General features: G+C 40.0%; 1 protein-coding gene across 1 annotated transcript in view; it reads right to left on the bottom strand.

Annotated features, from left to right (window-relative positions):
- Window positions 1-8,445: 8,445 nt before the first annotated feature.
- Window positions 8,446-15,584, bottom strand: part of ATP13A4 (ATPase 13A4) — a 112,719-nt gene continuing 105,580 nt past the window's right edge. The window contains exons 29-30 of the mRNA XM_006906171.2: window positions 13,934-14,014; window positions 8,446-8,658 (exon numbers count right to left, since the gene is read on the bottom strand). Coding sequence (XP_006906233.1) covers window positions 8,446-8,658; window positions 13,934-14,014 — 294 coding nt within the window. The remainder of the gene's footprint in view (window positions 8,659-13,933; window positions 14,015-15,584) is intronic.

The following is a 15,584-nucleotide window of genomic DNA, read 5'->3' as shown; positions in this document are numbered from 1 at the left end:
CCCCAGAGATTCCAATTATGCCTGAGGTTTGATCCTGGACTTTATTTCTAATAAACTCCTTAGGGATTTTCATGATTGGTCAGCTTTGAGAATCATTCCAGAAAGAAGCCTATGAAGTGCTGTGGACTATTCCCCATGGAGATGGGCTAACGTGATGTGACAGCAAAAAGACCTACTAAACACTACCTCTTGGAAATCATTCAAGAAGGGCCAATTTATAAAGCAATTCTTCATGATAGGCAAATGAGACAAGAAAGGCTGCAAAAAGAAGTCTAAGAAGAAAGTAGATTCATTCTAAGTGCCACTAATTGATTCTGTAAACACGGGCTGGCAGTAAGTCACTCTGTATCTTATTTTAAATAGATAAGAATATACAGATTAACTAAATAAAGAATAATTTTAAATAATAAATAAATCATAGATAATTACATTTTAATTAAAATAGAATTATATTTATTCAATTTCTAGAAGTGTGCACTACCTTCATTAGTTCATTCATTCTTCATGTATGCATTCATTTATTTACTACTTTACTGATTCACACAACACATTAAATAGCTATGCTATGTGCAAGGCCAAGACTTAAGAATCCTCCTTAAAGCTTGAGAGCTGTAGGAAAAGAAATTATGTGCCACATTTATTCTCCTTTGATTTTTGCAGTTGTGCGTGAGGTAATAAATAATAGCCAGGGAAACTAAGATATAAACGTAGTGACTAATTTACTCAAAATCTCAAATCAGAGAAGTCTGGATTAGAGCTCAGACCTACCTGACTCCTAAATGTATACTCTTAACTGCCATATGCCATTGACCAGAAGAGACAATTTTGAGATTGACTTTATCTAACAAAGTGCTGTATGGCTCCTGATGATGTATGTGGTCAGGCATGGGGTACCGATCAAGAGCCTATGACTTTAACTAGTGTGGCTGTTCCTTTGCCCACAAATGTCACTTTGTATTTGCCCTCACAGAGGCTCCAGGTGCAGGCCCGATCTCCTGCTGGCCTGAGCCACCCACTCTGACACCTGTGAAACATCCAAGGCTCCAGGTGCAGGCCCGATCTCCTGCTGGCCTGTGAAACATCCCGTCTGCTGTGCTAAGGTGAGATGTGGGCAGATACAAAGATTTGTCCTTTCTCAAATATGACTCTTGGCATCCAGACCAAATCAGATTCCAGCATCCACATAGGGAGGATCCAAACCTACAAAATTGTCACCAGATCTAACCAGTTTCTAATTAGCATGGATTATGACTGAATTCTTGAGGCTCTTCAAGCTTTTATCAAATTCTCAAGGCTAACCCTTTGGCTGAGTCAAAAGAAAACTGGCTGAGCTTTCAGGAAAGAGCATCCAGCCAGCTGTGATGTCACCTTATCTTGTACTGGCTTTGCTCAGTTCCCGAGCAGATCGAGAACATAGAGTGGCCTTGGGGCTCTGTGCTGCTTTCTCAGAGTGTTGTCCCCCTAAGTGTTTCTGCATGAACTTTCATCAAATGGGTATTCGCCTAATGAGGAGATATCTTTCTTATCTTTATAACTTATGTTTCCCTGGTCACATAAACCTGAGATAGTGGTCAAAAACAGGATCACAGAAGCCTCTCCACTCTGAAGTCCCTCTTGAGTCATTAAGAAGGTCCACAGAATGCTGCATGCAGGACTCCTGGTTACAGCATGCTCTTCCCTTCTGCAACCTGTGCTAGCTGTACAAGTCACAGGCCACCACTCTGAGATGACTTCTACTGCTATCATGAGGGTTCTTTGGGTCTTCTTGCCTGAGCTTGAAATTGGTTGCAGGGTACTCCAGGCCTCTATAATTGCATGTCACTATGTGTCATTCCTGGTTATTCTCAATCTCTTTTAACCACCTTTTATCTCCTTTAGCCATTTGGAGACATGCTCAGACTTTTTATGTCATCTATGTGTCTGTGTGTGATACCACCAGCCACTACCAACATGCATCTTCTAACTGTGCTCCCACTGTTACCCACTGCCAGACGACAGAGCCCACAGGTAGGTTCTCTCTGCTCTGCTTTTATTACACTCTGACACAGACCACACAGTATTTCCCCCACCCCCCCTCCGCTCTCTCTCTCTCTCTAACATTTTATCATGGGTTTCTCTTTCTCAGGCCCTTGCAAAAGTTCCTAAAGTAGGGTGAAATCAGAGAACAGTTCAAAAAATACACATTCAAATTTTGTCTCTGTTCCTTAAAATTAACTGTTTGGTTTTAAACAAGTTTGTTTGTCTAGTTTCTCTCTTCCCTTGGGTTGAGTATCCTCCTGGAAGAGTCTGTGCATTCATGTGCAAATAAGCATCAAAGCCCTCTACATATTGTGATAGTCTTTGTAGTATATACCCAAACCCTCCAATTATCACAGCCCACCTCTACACGCCCACTGTGTAAATGGACAACGAAACTCATTAAGCACAACATTGGAATCACTATACTTTGTACTTTGGGTTGTTTTTATTCATAGTCCTATTGTTTTAGTTAAACTCTTTGTACTGGGTGGAAAACAGATGTTCACAGACAAAGCAGGAGAAATAAATCAACAAAATGTCCCAGTGATTACATATTTTTTTTATTCAATCATGCCACAGCTGCTTGCTGAGCCCCAACTGTGGCCTTGTGCTAGGTGCAGAGTGGGAAGATAAAATGAATCAGGCTTGGTCTCTACCCTGAGAATGTGCTTTCTAGTTAAAGTGGGGTTGCATAGGAGTTGGAAGAAGGTGAAATAGCACGGGATCATAATATAAGATAAAAAAAGCCGTGTGCCACACAGAGACTGGATATGTAGAGTGTGATGCGTGTGCAGTAAAACAATCTCCCTTCTGGCTTGGCAGATCAGGTGACATCCTAATTGGATCTTGAGAAATGGGTGGGGTTTTGATGTGTGGAGATAAGAATAAGAATTATTGATGCCCCCAAAGAGAAAACAGCACGAACAAAGGTATTGATGTGAGAACGTAAGTTACTATATGCTGGGAAGAAGTAGTTACTGAATGCTAGAAATAATAGTTGCATTACTAAGTACAAGGAGAAATGTCTGAAAGGAGGTCAGATGTGGCCAGTGCAAAGGGCCTTGAATTTCTTACTAAGCAATCTCTGCTTTATTTGGTAGATAATTTAGACTGTGAAGAGTTTCTGACCACAGATGTGAAATGATCAGAGTTGGATAACAGAATTCATAAGGACTTTGAGAAGCAAAGATAGAAGAAAGAGCTCAGTCAGGGAGAGCAGTTAAGAGGCTCTTTAGTCATAGAAGTGGTGGCTAAGGGTCCTGGAGAGGAGGGTCTGCATGAGAGACACTGCCAAGAAAGAGTGCAGGGACTTAGAAACTGATTGGAGGGGGAACAGGGGGGACTCTTCTTGCATAAACGTGGTTGTGGCTACAAAAGTAAAAGTCCTCACCCACAGAGCCATCATTTTTGGCTTGCAACATAATGTGAATGATGCCCCTTTGAGCTGTGCAGTGGATATTACATGCAACATATGTGAGAGCTTTCAGCAGCATAGTCGCCCTCATCTACAACTTCAGACTCGACAGAGTGTGAAGACTTTACTAGAGGCCAGTGCTTTGTCAGACTCTTCACAGAGTTGAAACTCTCAATAAAGAGAGTCAAGATGAGACAGCAAGGAAATAGACTGGAAGGATCTGGACAACCCTTTGAGTGCTCTTCAATCAACCATGGACATTGTTCCACAATGTCCTACATTCTTCTCCTTAGTGGATTAGCTAATTGGATTAGCAATATATGGCCAGGTACAAAGAACATGAAGGACTTTAATTTGGAAGTCAGTGGACTTGGATGTTAGACTTGGGCCTCCCATTTCTAGATTTGTGATCTTGAACGAGTAGCATTTTTTCAAACTCAACCACCTGAAGTGGAGGCCAAGTGCTATGTAGAAAATAAACCCAGCTAGTGGGGCAAAGACACAATTAGGTAAAGTAGTCAGGGAAGTTTTCTTTGAAGAAGGGACAAATGAGCTAAAATCTGAAGGAGAGGAAGTCAGCCATGAGGGTGGGGGACTGGTGGAGTGTAGGGATGGGGAGAGCATTCAAGGCAGAAAGAATGGCAAATGCAGTCTTCCTGAGGAAAGAACAAGCTGGGTGTATTGGAGGCCAATGCTCTCTAAACAAGTCCAGGAGAAGTATGTTTTGTTGTTGTTATTTGTATGTTTGTTCAATTTTGAAAAAAGTCATTTTGTTGATAAAGTTTAGAGAGTCATTTTAACAAGTCTATTGGAAACCAAAGGGCAGACAGAACATTGTGTGGCTACTAAAGTTTTCAAGTTTTTTATGCATAAAGGAGTGAGCATAGTTCAGATCAAGAGAGACTCTATATGACCCTAAAAAAATTGTACAAACAGGAGCTGAGCAAAGTCCAAGCAGGGATATAGTTTTCTACTTCTGGAGACTGAAGTCAGAACCCACAACTTTATCTGACCACATGAAATAGGCTCATAGGGCTCTGATTTTACGATTTTACTCTCTCCACTGTGGGAGTTAATCTCTTCTGTGATTGATGGTCAGATTCAAGAGAATGTATATGATTTTTCACTCTTTCTGGAGGAAATTATGCTTATGGTGGCAATTCCTTGGATGGTTGTCTTGCTTACCTTCTTGTTTTTCAGTGCTACAAATATTTCATCCAGGGCAAACAATGAGGGAGAGTGATACAGCAGGGAACTTGCAGACAGAGGTCCTGCCTCTGAATCCATCTCCACTTAGTCATTATGTGCGCTTGGACAAGTTACTGAGCTTTTTGGAAGATCTGATACTTTATCGAAAGCAAGAAGTTAGCAGTCTTAGCCTTGCCTTCCTCCTAAGATCGTTATGATGTTTAAATGAGAGAGAGAGTACATAAAAATATTTTGTGTACTGTAATACCCTCCATACAAAGCAAGAAATAATGGCATCTGCAGTGTTAAAAACTTTGTAAAACCGACTAGAACTTTGTAAAGATGTGGCTTTGATTCAACACTACTAGAGTGGACACACTATTTTATTGGCTAGAGTAAAATCACTACAGAAAAAGAGAGAGGCTAATTTTAGAACAACAGAATTATAGATTCTACTTGCTTTTTTTGTACAGAATAATTTATATAGCATAAACTAAATACATGGCTCTGAATAAATAATCACTTTCCCTAGTCACCACATCTGCAAGTGGATATATGTACACTTCTGTGAGCACATAAGGACACGTGGCACAGGCATATTTCTATTCTCAGATCATTGCATATTTAGTGAGGAGAGCCTGGAGTCAAGGTTCTTCTCTGTGGGTAACAGCTGTTTACCTTGGGATGCCCATACAAGGGACCCTCTCAAATGATTTGAATCAGATTTCTGTGTTCTTTTCTTCTTCTAGTTCTGCTCAGAAAAACATATTTGGCACAGGTAGCTCTGCCTTTGGGTTGGGACATTCTCCGATGTCCTTTTCTTCAATTTTTTGAAACACCTCTTTCTAAGAAAATGCACACATTAGAATTCCACAGCTGTCAATTTGGCAGTTAGGACCCCTCACTGTACACCTGTTTTCTAGGCTTTTATTCCCATTAGAAGCCACCTTCCAAGCTACAGAGCAGTCAAATCTATTTGTCCACACCATAGGATCTCACAGAGCTCAGAGCCTTCTTCCCAGCCCATCTCCCCACAAGTATCATTCTGATACTCTTTGTGGGAAGCAGCAATAAATGGTTTACATTACAGCGTAAGACTGAGACACTGGGCGTATCTAGCCTGAAAGGCATCTTGAGGGTAGTTGAGTTTCATCTGACACTTGACTTCCTTCTGCAATTGGTCTTTGAATATCTTCTTACATTTCCAGTGTCACAGAGTGCACACCTCATGAGGTCACTAGCTTCCACTTCCATCGTGCTATTAGGGCAGTGGTCTTTGTGTCAGCCTGAAGCCATTTCCATTATGCTGTTTATCCACTGGTCATGCCACCTGGCACAGGTCAGAACCTTTCCCACAACAACCCTTCAAGGATTTAAATGCAATTCTCACATTTCAATACCCCATTTTTCCAGACTAAGCACTTCCTGCTCCTTCAGTTACTGCCTCTAAAATATAATTAGTCTTAAGTACAGTCTTCAGAATCAGTTCCTTTTGGCAAAGATTTTAGGACTGTTTAGCTGGTGGAGAACCAGAGTCCTCTATCCCTGTTCCCCATCAGCCACGTGCAAATTGCTGAGGATGGAATTATTTAGAATCAAGGCAAAAGCAACTCAATCCCAGAAAGATAGACACTCAGGCTTTGTGGTTTGTTTTTTGTTTTTTGTTTTTTTTTAACATACCTCTAGCCCAAGCCTGGCAGTATGCCTGGAATTCATTTGAATAAAAGGCTCTTATATTAACACAGGGTTGCTTCCTTCCATCTAACAAATAAGAAACTCATTCTTTGTTTACCTGTGAGATCACACTAAGCACCCCTGCTGGAGCTTTGTAATAAGGAAGCATTTGGAAGCCACAGAAGATTTGCTCAGTAGATTATGTCTGAGGCCCAGGTCTCAGTTTTCTCATCTGTAAGGTGGAGATAATAAGCCCTTCTTTGTGTGAGTATGGGAGAATTGTGTAATTCAAATGAGCTAGTGGAGGTGACAACACTTGGCAAGAGCTCTCCTAATTACGAACTGTGCACGCTGTTCTTGCTCATCACTAGATTGTAGACCATCTCCAGCTTGCCCTGTCCACAGCCCTCCACTTTTGAAAAATGAGAAAAACTATAAGTTTTAGAAAAACTTTTCCAGAGTTGTCACGTAACTGCTGAGGCTGACTTTGTAAAAGGAAATATTTCTTTCTGTACCAAGGAAGACAATGATTCTGCAGCCTATTTTAATGATTCTTCATACTCTACTTTAAAACCCGAAGCACCTAGGTACCTTCATGGATGGGAAACACCATGTTCCCAGAATTACTCACGGTCACAGAGCCACAAACAGTGCTCAAGAGTTCAACTAGGGAAGAGAATGACCGCAGATGCTATTGATAAGAAGAAAAGCCAGCTACTTATCCTGGGCCAGGATACTCACCTAGGATTTGATGTTCATAATGAAAATTTTGCATTTGCTTTAAAATAGTATTTGTGGATGTCCTCTTATAATTCAGTGTTGCCTGCTAAACTAACAATAATGTGGGTATTTTCTATGCTGAATGAATCCAATATAACCAAACTGTAATAGTGATGAAATAAGGGAAATTTTCATTTTCTGAATACTGAAGCCTCAATCTTAAGAAATGTGTAGGTTATTCGATAATGTATTACATTGTAGCACAAGAGTAACTTTTCTCAGAAGCGATAGAGCAGAGGAGTGAAAATTCCTGGAGTTGGCAGGTGAGATGAAGGTTTCTTAAAACACAGAATAAGTTCATAGGGTCAGGAGATCAGTGTAATGGACCCTACCAGGGCTCTTTGATATGTGTCACTTTCCTTCCTTTCCCAGGAATACAAGCAGAACGAATGACATAATTTGTGGGGCCCAGTGCAAAATGAAAACGTGGCACCTTCATTCAAAAATTAAAAATTTCAAGATGGCAACAGCGGAGCATTAAACCATATGTGAGGCACTTTGAAGCATAAGCCCTGTGTGACTGACTATACAGGTCACATGCCCTCGAAGTCAGCCATAAATACAGGAGACTATACTCCCCAGGTCCTTTGCTAATCCCTGGTTAATAAGATGCAAGTGGTAGAAAAGATGTGTGTTGCCTTTATGTTATCATCTTCAGTCTCTTCCTTCTCCTATCACAGTAAACATGGGGTCCTTCTGTTGAGTCAGTGGAGTCATCAGATTGAAGCAGTCACCACTCTGAGGAGAGCTATTCTAAAGAGTCACCTGGACCAAGAAAGTTCTAGTGTGTTAAGCCACAGAGATATGGGGGGTTGTTTGTTACTGCAGCATCAGCTTAGCCTGAACTTACTAATACATAGGGGAAGGCGGGAAGTAGAAAAAAAGTCTCAAATCTGAAAAGCACTACAAGAGAAAGGAAATTAGACAGTAAAGATTGGTGTGATGATTCCCACGCTTTCCTTTTTCTATTAATGAAATAAGAATTCAAAATGATGTTTAACATATTACAATTCTATGACTATACATAGTGCTACCTTCCCTCAACTTATTTAAAAAATATATCATTTAAGAAGAAAGAGTACATCTTTACCCTCCAATCTCTTGGCCCTTCGCCATCCTTGGTCCATTCTTGATTCACCGAACACTTCTAACACTTTCAGAAGCCAAGAGGAAAGCACTCTTCCAAGGCAGTGTTCTGCTTTACAGAAAGTATTTTATCAAACAGACTTTAATTTGTCACCATGATTGAACAGGTTTTTGATTCCAAAAACTCCCGCTGATATTGTAAGAGTCTCGTTGCTTAAAAATCACTGAAACTGGTCCCTTTTGTCATTGCTTTTATATTTTATCAACGTGGCTATCCATTGCCCTCAAAGTTGTTCCTCGTTGCTCTCAAACACTGGATTGCTGTAAGACACTCCCCTGCCACACCCTGGCAGGTCAGAGTAGGAGGTTTGGTGTAATGGGGGCCAACTGGGGTCATTTGCCAAGGTCCTCTGCCATATTCGATATTGGCTTTTTGATCGATAGCCAAAACACCTTTTGATTATCATCCACAGGGCTCGGTTTTCAATAATGGCCTCCTGCAAAATAAAAGAGTTACTCTTTACAATCAGAGGTCAAGTGTTTCCAGGTTTCGACCTTCCATAGACCCCAATAAGGTATCACTGCATTGACTACTCAAATCCAGCTTGACCAAGGACTTCAACCCTGGACAAACAAATCCAGGGTGGTTTCACACAATAGGTCTCAGCCTCTCAAACTTTTCCATGTAAGGAACTCTTCTGGAAGAAGAGAGAAGTGCATAGTTTCAAGAACCTGGAAACATAGCTTGAAATAGTCTGCTTCAAGAATAAAATTTCTTCCAAATCCCGTATATGAATTAAATTTAAAGTCATTCAAATTCCACAGTTCACTCCTTACCGCATCCATATTTTAATTAACATAAAATGACATTTAAAATTACCACCAAATGGAATTGATCCAATAGAAAGATGGGCCACATGTATGATGTGGCTTTGGTGTACCTTGGCACAACACTGCACAGTCATGAACAGAGGTTAGTAAAGTTGTAATATGAACCACAGTCTTGGAGTCGGAAAGATCTAAATTCGAGTTTCTGCTCTGATACCTACTATGGGCAAATTAATTACCCAATGTGAGCCTCAGTGATTGGAAATAATAATTCTTTCCTCTTAGATTTGTTATAAGGATTATATAAATCTTTTAATAATGCAGGGCATGGCATGGCCTAGCTGCCTCCTTTCTCACCCTTCTGAACTATTCATTTAATAAATGGCTATGCACTATGGCCATATTCATATATACCTCTAACCTTCGTGGACGATATTCATTGCAATGCATTTTTTTAAGATTATAAAAGATACGTCTTTTGGAAACATTTTGGAATTCCATTTTATTTCATGATTTAGACCGAGCCTTGAATAGAGCCCAAGTTTTAGGTTACAACACAGAGTGTATGAGAGGTTATCATGTTAGTTTTTCATTTTTATCATGTTTAGTCACAAAGGTTGACCATCCTAAAAGTTATCATGAAAGAAAAAAATATGAGAAGCCAAGCTGTCCCACAGAATTAGAACTTTACCGGAGATTGTAGTTTTCTTGAAATCCACCCATCTTTGACAGTTGAGTCCCATTGTTCATGGAAATAATAGAGGACAGCTGGTCTGAATCTTCCTATAAAAACTGATCCTCCACCTGCAGGCTCTTAGAGATCTATGTAACGATTTTATCAGCATCTTTCAAACCTCAGGGCTCACCTAGCCAGATCTGTTATTCTACTTTCCTACAGCAAGGTTTTTGTCCTCCTTAATTTAACACGAGAGCAATATTTCTCCTTGAAGCTGGGATAAGCCAGGATCATAGGTAACCAATTACTGGTTTTAAAATCTAGTTTGCCTGCAGGAAATCTTAGCAGGTTTTAAATAAAACAATGAAACAAAACACACACACACACACACACACGCACACGCGCACACACACACACGCAACACTTTAGTGCTCTATGCCATGCCTTGAGCTTTTTTACAATTCTAGAAATATGATGACCTGTATCACTTTGTTGCTCTGGAAAAGGAGACTAAAGCCCTGAGAGATAATTTGTCCTGTCACTTTACATTGCAAATTAAATGCAGAATAGAACTACAAACAAAAGGAATGCCTTGATAAGATTTCATTTCTCAAAAAAAAAGCCCCAAAATCTGGCTCCTCAAATAATTCATATATGTACACATATCTATATACACACACATGCATATATATGCATATATACACACATATGCATATATATACATATGTATACATATAGGTGTATATATACATATGTATACATATAGGTGTATATATACATATGTATATTATGTGTATAGATATGCATGAGTGCATATGTACATGTATATATGTATATATATACACACACACACACATACACATATATGCACAAACACATAAACAATTTTTAAAAAGGGAGAGGAAATAAAGCTATGAATGTCAGCTCTTGTGCCTTTCAGCTGAAGGTTAGATCATGGAACTTGGCAAAGTAAGAACAAGGCCTCATTCAAACCTGTTTGCTTGCTGGGGCTGCTCTAAGATTAAGGTTAGGGTTAGACCTCTGAACAGACCAGATGATATTCAGGACTGTGCGAAAGGAAGCCAGCCATCCCCTATGCCTGTCCTTCAAAACCTCTCTGAACTATCTCTACCACAGGCTGGCAAGGTATTATGCAGTTAGTACAGCCCATCCAAGGAATGCTTAATATCTTCTGTCAGGCATATCTAGAGCTCCCTGAGGAAAACATCTGGCTGCATCCATGATAGTCTGGGATCTTTACTGACTTTGCTAGGCTTGCTTCTTGAGGCAGGAAATCTTAGAGTTCATGATTCCCCATTACGACTGCCATTATCAAAGACTCAAATGAGTCTGGTTTGTTCCTGGTTTGTTACTGACAGCAGGGAAAGTGGTAACTTCATGGAGGAGCCTGGGGGGTAGGAACTGGAACCCTGCAATGTTATTTCCCATGGTAGAAGCTTCTGGGAACCTACACTAAATATCCACAAGTGTCTCGATTTCTCTCAACATAAGAAACAAAAGAGAAACATTCTCTTTTATAAGTATCAAATTGCCTACTCCATCTGCTGGGGTTGAGCAGGGTCACTTTTTACATTTAAGAATTGAATAAACATTTACCCAGCTTCTATTAAAATAAAGCAGCATTTTAGGTGCTGCAGCTACTGAGATGAGTTCTCACCAGCATGCAGGCCTACTTTGTTTTATTGTTTCACTTTATTGTGCTTCATAGATGTTGCATTTTTTTTTTTACAAATTGAAGGCAATGCCCCTCACCCCCAGCAAAAAGATTACAATTGGATTTACTGTGGTGGTTTGAAACCAAACCCACAATATCTCTGAGGTACTTCTGTAGTTTAATGGCAGGTGAGAGAAGACATTTATACACAGATAACTATAGCGTTTGTCCCCTCTCTCGGTAGATTGTGAGCTCTACTTCTTTGTCATTTTTATCCTCCTTGCATCGTGCTCTAGGACATAGAACATGGTCAACAAAGGCTTGTGGAAAGTGAATGAATAAATAAATCCCCGAATGATTGAAAGATACAAAAATGGTAAGTACCACAAGAGATAACATAATAATCACAGAAAAAAATATAATAATATATTTATTAATCTTACTATGTGCTTTTCGCTGTTCCTATTTCATGCTCAGAGTAACCCTTGAGGTAGGTACCGTTATCATCACTATTTTACAGATGAGGAAACACAGAAAAGTAAAGTAACAAGTGCTGCCCAAATTCAGGCAGCAAGAAGGGCGGAGCCAGAATTCAAACCAAGGGAAAATACCCCCAGCTTACATTCTTAACTGCAAATACACTGACTGCAGAATGATTTCCTGCTACAAGACTATGGCAGACTTTGTTGCTTAATTATCCTATAGCCCACTCCTCCCAAATCTTCTCTGCTCACCTATACACATACACAGTCTATGCCCGTCTAACTTTTTAGCATAAATCCACTTTCCCAGAATCCAATTCTATTCAGGACATCAATGAGACAAAGTTCTAACCAATGAAGCATAAGAGGGAGTCCGCAGATGGGCTATAGGAAATTTTTTTTGTTTCCTGATAAAAGGGTTCATTCCTGAGGGGAAAAAACTTGCTGATACCTCCAGCTATTTGGAAGCTATCTGGGCACTGTCAGCAACAAGCACAAACATGAAAGACCAACATCTAAGCATGGTGGGACAGAAAAGGTGACAGTACTCCTCAATGACATCAAGTCGTTAAACCAGCACTGAAGCCACTTACTGTGATCTCCTTGTAAAGTGAGCCAATAAATATCATCTTTATTGTTTAAGCCACCGTTAGTCAAGTTTTGTTACTTCCCTAACAAATCCAGGCATCAGGAAAGATTCATGAAGAGGATAGTATTACAGCTGTGCCATAGAGGATGGGATAGCATTTCAACAGACAAAAGTGGGAAAGATATACTAGACAGAGGAAATAATGTGATTGTGGTTGGGGAAAAGATACATAGTCCCTTAAAGGGCAAAGACCATCTTTCTGCTACTTAGTGTGAGGATACTCATGATGATGTTCTTTTATTAATTTGGTGGGTTTCGAAACCATATGGTTTAGTATAGTGCTTCTCAGTGTGATCTCTAAATCAGCAGCACCAGAGTCACCTAGCAACCTGTTAGAAACAAAAATGTGTGCCTACTCCAGATCTACTGAATCAGAAATGCTGGGGGCAGGGCTGGACAATCTTTGTTTTAACACATCCTCCAGGTGATTCTGATGCTCACTCAAGTTTGAGAAGCCCTGGTTTTGCATCCAGAGAGAAGTTCAAGTACTCTATTCTATGTCTTGTTCTGCCACCAGCTCCAGTGCAGTCCTCACTCTGCTTAGTAAGGAAGGTTTGTTGAGCTCCTGCCTAAAAAGCACTGCAGGGAAGTCAGGCTCCAGGTCCTCTCAGCCCACCATGGATCTCCCTCCCCTGGAACAAGGCTGGATTTGTAACTGGGAGTGAGAATAGGGACAGATAGTAACCTGCGGCTCACCTCTCCTTCGAAATGGATGCCTTCTGGGGTGTACCCCCTAACAGTAAGCTTTGAAGAGTGGAGTTTGTGTCTAACAGCACTGCAAAAAGAGAAAGTAAACCATGTAGCAAAGAAATGGGGAGCATAAGCTCATTTTACTGAAGAAATGCAGCAAGTGGAAGTTGAAGAATAAAAGCTGGGAAAAGCTCACTATGAATCTCACTTCCCATTACCAAGTAAAAACGATACAAATTGTTAAGTGAAAGAAGCTAGACACAGAAGGCCACATATTATATGATTTCCTTTATACGAAATGTCTAGAAGAGGCACGTCCATAGAGGCAGAAAAATTAGTGGTTGCCAGGGGATGGATAAGGAAGAAGGGGGAATGAGGAGTGACTGCTAATGGGTACAGGATTTCTTTTGGGGTGATGAGAACATTCTAGAACTAGATAGTGGTGATGGTTAAACAACTCAATAAATATACTAAAATTGAATTGTATACTTTAAAAGGTAAATTTTACAGTGTATGAATTATACCTCAATTTCCAAAAATGAATCGAGTTGGGTCTTGATTTGTGAATTTTAGAAATGAATAGGATTTTAGGATCATTCCATTCTCCCCAGCTCTACTTTCAGATAGGACAACAAATGCCTTGTTTGGAACTCATCAGAGGAAACAGCATTGCTCATGCTGCCCTATTGAGCCACGTCAGCTAAAGCTGTTCTTTTCTCAGACTCCCCCCAAATGTCCCCCTCCTAGTAATGGGTAGCCTGAGGGCACTTACCTCCACCACAAGGGACACAGTGAAATTGCAGCTGAGCATAATGATAATGTAGACCCTCCACAGAAGAGGAGTGCAGAGCAACTGGCAGGAGAAGAAGAAGCACCGTTAGTCTGAAGGCAAATATGTGCTGGAAAATGTTTGTGTGTTCACAGTGTATATTTCCATAAGTTATAAATTACATATGTAATAGATAGATACATATATGTGTGTGTATATATTATGTGCATATATTTTTTTAATATATGTAAGTATTTCTATGCATGTATGCACAGAAAACAGGGTGGAAAGATTATATCCAGTGATTCCAGTGATTTGGGAACTACGATAGTTGCTTTCTTTCTTTTATCTTTCTTCTTTTTATTCTCTGTAAGTTAATTTTTTCTAAAGTAAATCTGGTCACTTTACCATCAAAACCGATAATAAAAGTATCTTTCGTTTCCTTGCGTTATTTTGTTTTTGTGAGGGAATATAGGAATGTGGCTCTACTCCCAAGAGGCTCTGAGGGTACATGTGTCAAACCTCCACGTGGGCAGCATTTCCCTTTTCTCTCTGGTGCCACATCTCCTCAACCGAGCCCTGCTTCTGTGGCCTGGGTCAAGCCTTTACTCTCAGCATATAGCTGCACAGGCAGCAGCGTCTCAAGGGAACTCTCCGACAGAGCCAGTGGGGCTGAAAGCAAGCTGGCTCTATCTGTTTATTTCCCCTCTTCCTCTGTATCTTCCCTAACCCATCTTTGGGTGGATGACATATATGTTATATACATATATTAAATGAATGATTGATTGAATGAATGAATGAATGAGTGAAACAAAACCAAGTACACTGCATTGTACCCAGCACCGCCTCTTGCATTGCCTTGTACACTGGTGAGAGTAAAGACAGGTACAAACCTCTGGAGGGCAATGCTGTTAAAATGAAAAGTTCAGATTCATTTCTAGGAATTTATCCTAGAGATGTACTTGTACATGGCTGAAATGATATATGTATATGGTTCTTTTATTGCAGCTTTGTTTGAAATAGAAAAATTGGACACCATCTGAATGTCTATCAATAGGGAACTACATATAAATTATCGTATATATATGTAAATAATAAAATACTATGTTATTTCATATACAGTTCACATATTTCATAATACTATATATAATGAAATACTATATATATAAAATGAAATAGTATTTTAGCATTAAAAAAAGGATGAGGAACTTTTATGCACCAATATGGAACAATGACCAAAATACACTCTAACAGGGAAGAACAAGGTGCAGGATTGTTTATGTGATTGTGGCAGTCATGAAAATGCTCCACCCAGATCTCCTGCTGTTGACAGGATAAATGGCATATACTCCAACTGCTATGCTTAGAATCTACCACCAAAGTCACCCTAATGCCACAGTTCCCATAGACCGTTCATAGTTAATAACTGAAGACAGCAGGGCTTCTAATCAGAGTCATTCTTGTGAGACACTAGATGCCTCTAATGGGCAACTTGGACTTGACTGTCTTAGAACTGTGCTGCAATCTGAAACTCAATTCATCTCACCCTCTTTCTTTCCTATCTCCTTCACAGGGGCAAACCCACACAGTATGGTGCCTTCCCCAACCTCTCCGGCTTCTTAATTTTTTCTCCCATAGGCAATTCTTCAAAAAT

This window comes from Pteropus alecto, unplaced genomic scaffold (genome assembly GCF_000325575.1).
Source record: "Pteropus alecto unplaced genomic scaffold, ASM32557v1 scaffold311, whole genome shotgun sequence".
NCBI lineage: Eukaryota > Metazoa > Chordata > Mammalia > Chiroptera > Pteropodidae > Pteropus > Pteropus alecto.
This window is presented reverse-complemented; position numbering and strand designations above follow the sequence as displayed.